Here is a 14,232-nt window from a genome sequence, read left to right on the forward strand (position 1 = left end):
AACTACACAAATGACATAATTTACACAATTGACATAATTCACAATATAGAGATAAAATTGACTAAAATGATAAAATTAACAAAAACGTTAAAATTTTTAAATTTCACTAAATTATCAGAATTTTCAAATTGTAAAAGTTATCAATATTTACAAAATTGTCATAACTGCTGAAATTATCAAAATTTTAAAAATTGTTAAAATTGTCAATATGGCCATAAATATCAAAGTTGTTAAATTTGTTAATATGATCAAAATTTTCTAAATTCCAAAAACTGTCAAATTGTCAAATTTTTTAAGCCAAAATGTAAAAAATTGGTCAAAATTGTCAAAATTTGAACTAATTTGAACAAAATTGTCAAATTTTTAAAATGGTCTAAATTGTCAAAATTTAAAAAAAAAAACAAATTGCGAAAATTCTAAAAATTGACAAAACTTTAAAAATATATTTTTAGATTGTCAAAATTGTTGAAATTAAAATATTGTCAAAATTGTAGTTCAAATTGGTAACATTGCCAAATTTTCAAAATTGACAAAATTAAAAAATGACAAAAATGGCCTAATTGACAATTTTAAGAAAGTTGATGAAATTGACAAAAATTTGAAATAATATAAAAGTAACAAAAATGACAAAATAAAATAAAGGTTCAAAATATAATTTAAATTATATACATATATGCTTGTTTGTTGCATAAGTTCATTAATTTTTTTCTAAAAAGTCAAACTTTAGTCCAGAAATAAGAATTGAGGTTCAAAGATCAAAACTATTATTTAATAACTAAAATTAAGTTTCAAATCCCAGATAATAGGATAGGTATCGGAATTATAAACCTGGAAACCTGCGAGAAAAAATAGAAATCTGGATTTGATATTGTCGTAGCCCCAAAATATCTCGTTCCTAAAGGGAACAATTGATGCAAAAACACGTATATCCTACCGGCTGCGCCATTGTCGTAGCCTCAAAATATCTCGTTCCTAAAGGGAACAATTGATGCAAAAACACGTATATCCTTATCGAAACTCGTTTATAGACTGATCAAAAAACTCGCTGCACTCTATTCCAAAAGCTTCCATCGTGAAGTCTTTCATGTGTCGTGCTGCCATCTATCCTCTCAGTATTCAAACAATCTTACTGGAATAACATTACAATTTACTTCAGTTATTCCTTTCGACTAGTTTTTTTTTTCGTTCGAGTACTAGAAGTACTAGAATAAATAACGAAACGTCAAATCAATTGTGCGCTGATTGGTCCATCCTGTTATCCAAAAAATCGCCGATCATAACAAAATAACGATTTTGAAGAGTGGATCGATTTCCGAAATTTCTTCGAACGAGGTAAATGCTTTCTTTTGATAAATTATTACTTTTTTCTCTATTCCAGTCTCTTTCTACCACATTCGCCGTCTGCTCTACTCGACGCATAAATATTGATTGATAAAAAAACGATGGCAAAGTCATACAGAGGCAAATAAGTTTTATGTTTGTATGACAATCTTTCCTGGATCATCAAACTGATTTCTAGAATCTCCGAAACCTTACACGACATATACAAAATCCGTAGTTAAGTTTAAGCCACGACAAATCAAGCCTACTTCTTTGATACATGTGTTTAAAAATTTATGAATCGTTTTTGGAATCAAATCAGTACATACAGAGTTTGAATTGTACTTTAGATTGATAATTAGATTCAACTTCAAATTTATTCTCAAATCATTACTAAATTTCACTGAGATTATCTGTTGGCTCCGACCGGTTTAGGATTTAGGCATTTTATATCAAATTTTTGTGCTTTAACATACCAGAGACCTTAAAATATTCATTTCGAAATTCTTGACTAAGATTTCGAATTTCTTTCTAGTTTCATTTCTTGTTTGTTTTTAAAACAGTCTTATTCTTCAACCACTTTAAAAGCTAGATACTTTTGCTTCAATTTGTTACTCATTTCATTCTCTATAGTGTCTCTTAGATCTTATACTTAGGTAATTAGTATTCAACAATTATCTGAGGACTTAAACTTTCAATCAGTTTATAGAATAGTGAACTAAGGGAAAACATTTCAGATAGATATTTTTACATATTTTCTTCTATAAAAACCAATGTGACTTCGTAATCAACTGTAAAGTTTTAGTTCAGTATTAAAATCATAACAAAATTTTACAAAAAATGTAACAATACTCAGACGTTTGAATTTACCTATTGGAATCAAAATGAGATCTGTCGATTTGTTAAATAAACTGCAATTTCTATTTAGAACATACATTTTCCTTGACTTATCTGGTGGTTACTAAGGTTGTACTTTTTGATAATTTTTTTTTTTTTAATTCCAATTTTCAATTCAGTGATGAACTCAGATTCAGGTGAATTTTTCAGCTCCTTGATCGATTTTCTTTCCTTCTTTTTAAATTGGTTCCATAATTGATAACTCTTAATTCACATTCAAAATGAGTTATCCAAAAACTTTTTCCTCACACAAATTTAAATCTAAAATCAACGTTACATATCAAAACTTCCCCCTTCTAACCCAGGTTTAGATTTCAATTCACCACAGCTGGCTCACACTGCATGCTGGGATTTCCTATGCAGATTCCGTACCACTTTCAAGACTCAAAAGTTAGAATCCGATTTAAAAAGAGAAGATTAATACTACAGGTAACTATCCATGATTTTTTTTTTTTATGCTTGGCTTAACGAAGCCTTATGAATATTTTAAATCTTTCTTCCTTGGAATTAGCCGATGAAGATGATGTTTTATCAAGTTTGAGATTGCTAATTTTCTCGCATGTACTCTTTCATACCTTGTATAATTACTGTCTTATTCTATCATATGCATCGATGACACTCATTCCCGTTTAAGATTGGGACTCACATTTCGTTAACAAATGCATGGTTCAGATCATGAAATCAAACTCATATTCTAGGTTTAAGGTTTTAAGAATTTGGTATTTAATTAACTGATTTTACATACTTGAACCAATATAAGAGTTTCTAGACTCACCTTCAAAGTACGAATGTGTTTTCATAGTACATCTTCCAATTATGATTTAAGACTGTTTTAGACCTTATTGCCCAATCCCACTTTGAGAAATATAGGCTACATTTTTTTTTGTGCAATATTTCCTATTAAAATCTTTGACTCAAATATTCGATTTTTTTTTTAGTTTTGGGTATTGAACAGTTTTATTAACTCCAGTGTCTTTAGATTTAACATTCATATTTTGAAACTTATTTCACAGGTAACGGGTTTAAACTCAGATTCTCAGATCTAACTGTGCATTTTTTAATGAAATTAAATGTTTTCAACTTGGAATAGGATTTAGATTTTAAATTTCGGACCTCTATTCTCTCAAATTACAATCTTTGAATATTAATATGTAAATGGATTCAAAATTTGTTATAATACTCCAGAATTATGTAACCTTCTACAGTACGTAACTTTATTGTTTATAACTAAGCACTTTTGAAAATAACCAAATTTGTTGATGTGCTGACATTCTTAGTTTAATTTTCCCGTCGTGTTGAATAACACACAAATTTTCATGTTTAGAACCGTCATCCCATCATTCACATAAGTGTTCTTCCCCGTATTTTTTAATTAGGTTTTCATGTTTAACAATAACGTCCTGCCACACAATAGAAAATGCCATTTTATGTCCGTAATACTCAATCATGCACAACTGTTATTCTCATTGTCCTTTCACCCTCTTTTTTTGTAATACGTGGCCTTCCGCACGATTTACTCCCATTAATGCAATTTCGTCCTGCCACACAATTTATTTACATTTAAGTATTCTTAGATTGCGTCCTGTCACACAAATCTTTTTTTTTTTTTTTTTGTCTTGCATGTAATACGTGGCCTTCCGCACGATTTATTTATGTACTTTAAGATTGCGTCCTGTCACACAAATCTTTTTTTTTTTCTTGTATGTAATACGTGGCCTTCCGCACGATTTATTTACGTACTTTAAGATTGCGTCCTGTCACACAAATCTTTCTTTTTTTATGCAATACGTGGCCTTCCGCACGATTTACTTACATTTACGTACTTATATATTGTGTCCTGCCACACAAATATGATAGTTTCCAATACGTGGCCTTCCGCACGATTTTCGACTATTCTTCGAACCGCCATTTTGTTCAAATTCAAGCAAGCTTTTGTGATAGAAAATCGCCATCTTGCTATGCATTAAATTATTCTTTTTTTTACCATTACTCACCATTGAATTAGCCAAAGATTCATGTTTCCTGAATTCGTATTCACTTGAAGTACAATCTAATTATACTGGGAGCATTGATTGCGCCATTGTCGTAGCCCCAAAATATCTCGTTCCTAAAGGGAACAATTGATGCAAAAACACGTATATCCTTATCGAAACTCGTTTATAGACTCATCAAAAAACTCGCTGCACTCTATTCCAAAAGCTTCCATCGTGAAGTCTTTCATGTGTCGTGCTGCCATCTATCCTCTCAGTATTCAAACAATCTTACTGGAATAACATTACAATTTACTTCAGTTATTCCTTTCGACTAGTTTTTTTTTTCGTTCGAGTACTAGAAGTACTAGAATAAATAACGAAACGTCAAATCAATTGTGCGCTGATTGGTCCATCCTGTTATCCAAAAAATCGCCGATCATAACAAAATAACGATTTTGAAGAGTGGATCGATTTCCGAAATTTCTTCGAACGAGGTAAATGCTTTCTTTTGATAAATTATTACTTTTTTCTCTATTCCAGTCTCTTTCTACCACAGATATGAGACTCAAGTTTTCTTATTGAGGATTGAATATATCAGAAAATTCCTGTTTTAATTAAGTAATAAGAATGCAATTTTTATAAATTGAATACACAATTATAAATCAAGAATTATAATTGAGGATATTCAAAATGGTTTTTAAGGTTAAAGAATTTTTATAATTTGATAACATTTTTTTCAGTGTGTTTGCCACAGTTGATCGAAATTACACCGTCGCTTTGCAAAGAACGTGCTGCGAAAGCAAAACTGTCACAATTTGGCGGTTCTTTTTCGCGTTTTGTCATTCTCATGCGTTTACGCAAATACGCTGATGTCACGAACACAAAGGCAAACCTTTGGCAGCGATGCCAGACAAAATTCTCACATCTAATCGATTCATATTCTTAGTAAACAAAAGAATCCTTGAGAAAAATTTTTTTTTCAAAGATTCTTTCTATATATCATTTTTATTCATTATCAGAAATTCTAAGTTAGAAGTTCTTTAAAGAATTTTGATTGTTTCCACTCCATACTTTTAATTCGAATCGTTATTTTAAATTTGATTTAAAATAACCGGCATCACTTCCGGTCGTAAAAATTGTTGAAACACATCGCAAGTAAACCGGACGAAAAGGCACCAAGTTTCGAACTTTGTGGCTAGTGAAATCTAAACAATAAAAACTTTGTTTGTAGTGCTTCGTTGGGCACTACTTTCGTTTTGACCCGAAGCAGGTAAGAAATTGACATCAGATCCATTTTCGGTTCGTTTTTCGGCTTACTGCCGAAGTTAGTTTGTGAGATTCAGATCCGGCAATTTTTCTCCTAAAAGCAAAGGGTTGTTTTCGGTGAGAGTGTGTGCGTTAAGGAACCGGAAAAACACACGTACACAACGACCCCGAGGGAGAACTGTCAAAACATAGAACAAGAAGGAAGCGAAGTTTTCCGTACAAAAACATCAAGAAAAACAACTACGGCGCGACTACGACGGCGGAGCATTAACTGCATTCGGGAGGAGTGAATCGAAAGATTAAAGAAAGATTAAAGAAAAAATGAAGGTGTTTTATTTGCTGCTGATTGTGTTTCGCGGTCCTGTTACCGATGGAATCTGCGAAATCGACTAATTAGTTGCGAGAGCTAAATTCGCTACCGGAAGTACCTAGTGGTTCATCATTGAGACTTGAAGTGAAATAATCTGGAGGAAAAACACCGGCTTCGGAAGTTGTAAAGAATTTTGCTCGATCTGTAAGATTTCCTCAATTATCATCCTTCCGATGGGTGTAATTTGAATGTTTTTCATTTCTTAATGGGAAAGAACCTTTTTCGATACCGGAGCTCGTCTCGAGAGTTCGATTACGTTGATCGAAGACTAGAATCAGTTTTGCGGAAATTCAAAGGCAAAAGTCACTGTCGACGGGACACCAAGTTGAAAGTTGGAGTGATTTGTTCGCGGACGACGGTCGAGAATCAGATCATCGAGTTGGATGATTAGTTGCAAGTGTTACGTTACAGTAAAGTAGACATATAGACATTTCTGTCTATGGAAGAATAGAGGCAAATAAGCGGAGTAAAAAAGTTAAAACCATATTTCTACTCTGCGATAGCGTATAGAAAATTCGCTTTCGGCAGCCATATTTGTGCTCTCGGTCAATCATCGGAAGGCAAAATTATTAGTCGAGTGTTTTTAATTGCAGTTTGAGGGAATTTTGGAATGGAGGTAATTCAAATTGACCCTGTGGGGCGGTAAATTTGGGACCGGTGGTGCTCCGGAATGTGAGAATCACGACGGAAACGACGACGAGGAAGAATATTTTCTCCCTCGGAAGTGAATAACTAACGAAGATTTTCGGAATCTGTGACGGCCTCCGTTCCGTAAATTGGATGTATCCTAGCAAGTGTCTAGATAAGTGGGAGTGATCAGATTGTGCGAGTTGTTTTCCTTTTTTTTTTTGGTGGCTGCTAATCCAAATACGGTTAACGGTGCGGACATTTGCGTATGCCGAGTACTAGGGTAAGTGGTATTTATTTTTTGGAGGTTCAGTTGGGAATCCCAACGTGGGATATCAACATTTGAGGGTCAATACAAACGGAACATTCCAAGTTGGAGCTTATTTAAAGTTTTACTTATGAAAAAAAGAACTAAATTTTTGCGGTACATTAACAAAATGTACATTAGAGTGCCCCAAATGACCCGACATTTGAAAAAGTAATGCGCAGCACGCTTAAATTGATCCTAGGCCTAGTACAAGGTCTCATACCAAATTTTGACCAAATCGGATCACGGGAAAGGGCCGCTCAACGAGCCTAAACTTTGTATAGGATTTTGGGACATTTTGTTCGGGAGGAACACAAAAATCCAGTTTTTCATGAATAATTTTGGTCCCCTTCGGCCGATTTGTTTTGAAAACGGTTTTTCTTAAAGCCTAAACTATAACAAATATCTCATCCGAAGACTTGTACTAGGCCTAGAATCAATTTAAGCCTGCAGCACATAACATTTCACAAGCTTGAAATTTCTCATACAAATTTGGGGCAGTCTAATGTACATTCATTGCAGAACCAGTCAGAACCTTCCGTGATTAATGAATTTTAAATAATTCTATTTCAAACAGAAAAAGAACCGAACCAAAATCTCAAAATCATTTATTGCTCAACGTTTTGAGACCTTCCTTCAAAGATAGAAGAAAATCTTTAAGGAATTTTGAAACACTCGAGCTCAAAACAAATAATTTGAAGTTGATAAATTGGAAAGAATTTTCGTCATAAAGCTATAAAAACGAAACCGTGTCATATATAGATGATTTTTTCATTGAAACATGGTCAGCTTGAAACAGACTACATTATTTTAGACCTTCAAGAATCCCAAACCCCAAAGGCGCGAGAAAAAAGGCGGGTTTCGATAAGACGTGCGCCGATTGGAGAATTCAGAGGTCAAAATGGCATACGTTGAAAAGCTTGAATTCCGAGCCTCGGAACTGCCATCAGAAGGAACAGTCGAAGAACAGTGGTGAGGAATCAAGATTGCCTTTATTACGACAAACCATCCGGTATAGTTAATGGAAGAAGAAGTTAATGAATGTCGGATAATTTTTTTTTTTCTTATTATAGAGACTTTCAGCCTTGGGCTGGTTCGTCTCTTTCTAAGCGCACATCTTTCGAAGTAACGATGGCTAGCATCTCACAAATGCTAAAACCACCAGACCACAGAAAGTGTACTATGTATGCCATGACCGGGATTCGATCTCATGCACTTTGGCGTAGATGACTTGAACTCTAACCACTACGCCGAAGCCGCTGGCTTGAATATCGGATAAAACCTGGAGGATGGCCGATGATCGTAGAAAGGCAAAAGTTGGAATTGAGCAAACATGTACCAAATCAGCCGAAGCAGAGGCCTGCTTACAATATGTGGGGCTGGAAAAATCCCTGAATTCATCCTTTGAAACGTCAAAGTCGAAGAGCTCGGAAAAGCGATTGAACGTTTCCATAGCACCACTATTGGCTCCATAGTTGTTCAATCTAATGGGAACATACAGTTGAAGGTTTTGGTTTCTCAGTCCATGGAGAGTCCTAAGAAAAATAGCTTCCAGTAGCGTAGGACAACCGATTCGCGATGTCAGTAGATCGGCGATGAAAGAAGCTCGTGTTGCATTTATTCGGGCTTGAAGATTATCCATGTCTATGAGACGACATCGATGCACGTGGAACGGGTCTTGCCAGTTAAGGTGTCTGAGGGCATAACGCAAGAAGCGCCGCTGGATAGCCTCGAGCCGTTCGTTACTGTTCTGGTAGTAGAGACACCAGACTGCTGATGCGTATTCGAAGATGGATCGAACTATAATGCAATACAGGCTCTTCAGGCAGTACACGTCCTTGAATTCCTTGGCCACTCGAAATAAAAATCCGAGGCTTCTAGAAGCTTTATCGACGACGTAGTTCGTATGTGTTTTGAATTCCAGTTTACGGTCGAGTATTACGCCCAAATCATTGGACCGAGAGAAACGGATGACTGCACATTTACTGCGATTCAGAGGCAGGCAGTTGATGTCGCACCACCGTGCGAAAAGATTGAACTGGTATTCCAGAAAATCAATGTCGTCCTGACCGTTTATGGTGTAGAACAGTTTAAGATCATCAGCATAACAAAGTTTCGGGCCGTGGAGGAGTGAGAGCACATCGTCACAATAGATTAAGAAAATAATCGGTCCTAGGTGACTACCTTGGGGAACACCGGAGGAGGCAGAGAACTGGCTGGAGAGAGTGTCTCCAGTGCGAGTTCTCGGTTTACGTCCAGTTATGTAACTACGGAACCAGCCAAGTAAAGGTCCGCAGAATCCTAAGCGTCCAAGCTTACCAATGGCGATATTGTGGTTCACCTTATCAATCGCTGCTGACAAATCGGTATAAATGGCGTCAGTTTGAGACTAAGCAGCCAAACTTTCGTATACATAGGAGATGAATAGTGAGCTTATGGTGTTTTCTCAGAGCACAACTCTTCGCCGTCTTCCCGGAAGTTGTGCGCTTTGGCACGTGGCGGTCGATAACGTAATTTAAGATATGCGAAAAGGTTTCGGCCGTAGCATTGGGATTCGATAGATCGAGTTCAGATTCCCAGTCGATGTTGACCAGGTGACCTAAATTTTTTCGACAGAAGCGTGCAATCCAGTGACCTCGAGCGAGACCAGAAAAGCTGGATGATGCTGAACTGCCTTAACGAACAGAGCAGGAGCCGAATCAATGGTCGGAACACGAGACCCTTCGCTAGCAAAGCAGAGATCCAACATACGACCGTTTTCGTTAGTAATTCTGTTAATTTGATGCATGGTTGCCGTACTCAGGAAGTCTAGTATGATGTTTGAAGGAGCCAAGAATGTAGAGCACACAGGATCCGAGTGTTGGTTGGAGCAACACTTCAGACCGGGCATATTGAAGTCACCATTGGTGACTCACCAATGACGAAAATATCGTCTTCGGGGGCGCAAAGAGAACTCACTTTGGATAAACAGGGAGAAAAAGACTCCGCCAGGGCGACTTCTCGCGTGCGATCAGGGGACAGGTACAGCACGCGTACGTAGAGTGTTGGCGCAGGCAAGTCAGGAAAAAACGGGTGGAATGTCGAATTCTGACAGTTTATTTGTAGATGTGATAAAAAACTTCAAGACTACAATGAAAAGGTGAGAATTAGAGTTTGGAGGTGACATGAAACAAGTTCTAACTTACATTTGGTCGACTCTCCCGAAGCTTAACTCCTGATCGCCTAACCTCAATCCTAACACCCGGAACACCCAGACCTGATTGTTATAAACAACTACATATAATAAAGTTATTTTTGTTTCGTATAAAACAACTCACCGTTTCAACTGTGTCTTGCAATAAAAAATTACAGAAATCTCCGAAAAGCAAATTCCCATTCACGGGACCTGTTTGAGGTTAGAATCCTAATGAGTTACAATATTTATCATTTTCAAGTGTTACTTACTTCGACAAGTATATACCGTTTGAGGGTTTTCACTACTGAACAAAATAGTCTGCCAGTCTGCCAGTCAGCCTCGATAGAAAAGTCCGATTGACAGCTACAGGCGACGCTTGGTTTTCTAAACCGATGTCGCAACATCCTCCCCCCGGTGGAATCCGGTGGGTTCGGTTCCGCAACCATCTCCAACCTCCAGAACGGCTAGGCGAGACAACGGTCGACGAAATACTTTATCTTGAGTTTGTATTATCGCTTGCTGACATCTACCATCCGGGTTCGTTACCAGCTGCAGGACTCTACCTCGGGTCCAACCATTTCTCCTACTGCCCTCTACCAGTACTACTAGGGCTCCAGCTTCGATCGGTTTCGTCTCCCCGAACCACTTAGTGCGTTTCGTCAGAGTTGGTAAGTACTCAAGAGTCCACCTTTTCCAGAAGGTATTCAACTGCTTCTGAAGCTGACTCCATGAGTAGCTAAGTAGTTTGCTGCTGAATTCCGTTTCAACAATCGGCTGACACACTCCATCGGAACTCCCCAGCAGGAAGTGGTTTGGGGTAATCGCCTCACTCCGCGGAGTCTAACGGCAAATACGTCAGCGGTCTACTATTGACGATGGATTCGGCCTCAACCAGAAGTGTTTGCAGTTTCTCGTCGTCCAGTTTATCGTGGTATGCTTCCAACAACGCCTGCTTGACGGACTGGACCATCCTTTCCCAGGCTCCACCCATATGGGGAGCAGCCGGGGGAATAAAATGCCACGTTGTGGTAGTATTAGTGAATGTGGCTTCGACACCGGAGTTGATTTGTTGACGAAGTATTTTCTCGGCACCCTGGAAGTTCGTCCCGTTGTCACTGTGTGCACTTCGGATGGGGCACCTCTTCGGCCGATGAATTGGCGTATAGCAGCGATGCAGGATTCGGTGGTCAAGCTGTGAACAGGTTCTAGATGGACGGCTCTCACTGTAAGGCACGTGAAGAGAGCTACCCACCTTTTCACGTTACTCCTTCCAACTCGCACCTTTAACGGACCAAAGTAGTCCAGCCCTACGTTCGAAAAGGGACGGACTTGTGACGACAATCGGGCCACCGGCAGCGGTGCCATCCTCGGAATCGCTGGTCGAGCCTTGTAAACAGCGCACTGTTGACATTTCTTCGCTACTGTTCTCACCAGAGATCGTAGTGCTGGTACGTGGATACGTTGCCGTGCTTAGTTAACCACGGTCTCGTTGTTGGCGTGATGAAATCTACGATGCAATTCATCGATGTACAAAAAGGTAATCCAGTGTTCCTTGGGAAGTATCACCGGAAACTTTGCGTCCTTCTTAGCACCTTTTACTGCAGCGATTCTTCCGTCGAGACGAAGAACCCCGTACTCGTCAATACTCGGGGTCAGCTGATAGATTCGGCTGGATTTTTCAATACACCTTTGATCCTTCTTCGGCAATTTTAGATTTCTTTTAAGGGTTACAACTTCATCGGTATATGCTTTGCGTTGGGCCTACATAAATAAAGAACGTTCAGACTTCTGAAGTTCCGCTCTCGTAAGACAGCCTAAATTGCGACGTTCAGGAGGCAATTGTCTGTTGGCAATGTAACGGTGGACGTATGCTGTTGTTCGTAGAATTCGGCACCATTTTGAGAAGCGACGATAGTCAATAACAGGTTGGAAAAAGGGCACATCATGATGCGAATAACACGCCCGTAGTTCCTCTTCAGTCGTCGATACTACTTTACTGACTGGCCATCGATCCTCGGACAGTCTCAGGAATTCCGGTCCACTATACCAGATACTCGTCACTTTAGAGAATGGGCCCGTGCCCCATTTTGTTGCTTCGTCGGCAGGGTTCTGCTTCGACGGGACCCATCTCCATTCGTTCCGGTTGGTCAACTCTAGGATTTCTGCGACCCTGAATGCCACGAAGCTCACCTTTCCGGGGGTCTCCCAGGATCCATCTCAGAGCCAACAACAGCAAAACGGCAAACAGCAAATTTAATATAGTCTACTGTAGTGATAGGGTTCTCAAGTCAGATTCGATTTTTTTCACCAGAAGTCTTAAACTTTGTTTTTTGTCAGCGGATATCTAGTAGGGATGAATCATTCCAAAGAATGCGAGTCTCCAAAAAGCAGAAATCTCAGTCCGTAATGAAGTATGAGGAACGGTTGTTGACAATCATCAAATATCGCTCCGATTGAATGACAGGGGCCTTACACCAACAATGTAAAATCAATTTAATTTAATTAAGTCCACTTATTTAATTCCAACTGAACTATTCGAATCTCCTCATTTTCTTCATATTTACCAAATTCACCATTAATAAATTACGGAACTTTCCTACTAAATCGTTGATACCTTAGCAATTTGTGGAATTAAATAAACGAAACCACGTTAAATTCTCAATTTGCTTGTTAAACTATAATTATTCTCGCATTTATTTGTTTGTCAACCTTGGAAGCTCTTGGAACTTACGTTATACACTACGTCCAGCAACTCAGGAACATTAATAACGCTTCCAATTAGGAGGACAATATTTTTACCGGATCAAATACCCTTATCCATATGTTTAATACACCCTAAATAAACCGTACCAAGAAACTTATTATTCTTATTTTCTTCCATTTATCCTATTCTAATACCGCTAAACTTGTATTCCCTCCAGGACCCAACCGATCAATCGTAAAATTTACCAAGTGTTTGGAATAGAATTTTCGCAAACCAAAAAATGTAAACTCCCTCCAATGGAGCAAGACCCTAAGGGACCCTAATAGAAGTTTCTAGAAAGTGCAAACGGAAGAACTCTGAAGAATTCAAATCGACACAGTGGCGACGGCATGAGCGAGAGGCGTCGCTCTAGAACCGGCGGAGGTGAGCTGCAAAAAGTGATGTCTTGTTTTTCTGGGGTCATAAGCCCGAGCTTTTTCATTTTATCGGTACCTGTCTTGAGTTTCTATTAATTTTCTGGACGTTAAAATCTGATTTCCGTTTGTTTTTTAATTCTGTTCTGTTTTTATTGATCCTCAGTTGATTTTTTAAGGAAAGTTTTACGTTACTTATTTTTTTTTCAAATGATTCTAATTTGAGTTTTTTTTTGCGATTTTCTTTTAAACAGGAGCATCGATCAAAATGGAACATTTCCAAACGGCGTTGGATCCCCGGAAGCAGGAACTGCTGGAGGCTCGATTCCTGGGAGCAAGGGTAAGTTTCAAACATCCGTCGATATGATATTTTGAAATCAGCGTTTTTTTAATATCTTTATTATAGAAATCAGTGTTTAAATGTCTCTGATTCCCACGTTCCTCGGTAAAATTTCGGTACTTAAACAAAACGCCCGAAAGGATTCTGTCGAAAATAAAAATTGCTGTACAGAACAGATAATATTGAACGCCTTTGTGAAGGCTTCGCGTGAAATTCAAATCACGAGCATATCTTTGCGTGATAATTTGAAACCTGAACAGCTACCTTCTGTCATTTCCCACGGGAAAAGGAAACCTGAAAACCTATCGACAGTGGCTAGCTCGATATCGATCCAAGTGTTTTTTTTTTTCTTCCGAAACTCAGTTTTCCATTTCCCGTCCACGTCCAAATGCAACCGGGTAAAAAGGTGTGTGTTTGGGTGCCTCTTTAAATTTTGGCACAATATGTATAAATGTACAACAATGCAATGACTGATTGTGCAAAACCGCCATACTCTTTCAACATTTCGTCCATCTTCACGGGGTTTTCTCCCAAAAGTGCCCGGGAAATGGAAAAGCTTTTAAAAATATTCGCCGGCAATGGGAAAATTGCACGGTTCTTTGTCAAAAGTTGCGCTTCACCGCTGCCCAACGGTTTTTTTTTTCGAAAGCACGATTTTTCTTCTTCGCCACCTCAGCAGCGCAACCGGGTTTTGTGTCCAGTTTTCCCAAAATTTCCTTTTCGGGGAATTCATTCTACTTTTCCCTTGCTTCAAAACTCCACCGACCACTACTGCCAGTGGGCTTTAGTGAATTGGAAGTTATTCTTTTTTCTCCCCTGGCAGACAATAACTCAACATTG

General features: G+C 38.3%; 1 protein-coding gene across 2 annotated transcripts in view; it reads left to right on the forward strand.

The window, feature by feature from the left end:
• Positions 1-5,366: 5,366 nt before the first annotated feature.
• The window catches only part of LOC129754359 (serine/threonine-protein kinase tousled-like 2), a 229,077-nt gene continuing 220,211 nt past the window's right edge, over positions 5,367-14,232 (forward strand). Inside the window, exons 1-3 of one of the 2 annotated variants that reach the window (XM_055750384.1) lie at positions 5,367-6,736; positions 12,857-13,062; positions 13,307-13,392. In XM_055750384.1, the coding sequence (XP_055606359.1) occupies positions 13,029-13,062; positions 13,307-13,392 (120 nt within the window). In that variant the 5' untranslated portion in view covers positions 5,367-6,736; positions 12,857-13,028. The remainder of the gene's footprint in view (positions 6,737-12,856; positions 13,063-13,306; positions 13,393-14,232) is intronic. The other variant, XM_055750393.1, reaches the window with a different exon arrangement.

The sequence above is a fragment of the Uranotaenia lowii genome, chromosome 1 (assembly GCF_029784155.1).
Source record: "Uranotaenia lowii strain MFRU-FL chromosome 1, ASM2978415v1, whole genome shotgun sequence".
Lineage (NCBI taxonomy): Eukaryota > Metazoa > Arthropoda > Insecta > Diptera > Culicidae > Uranotaenia > Uranotaenia lowii.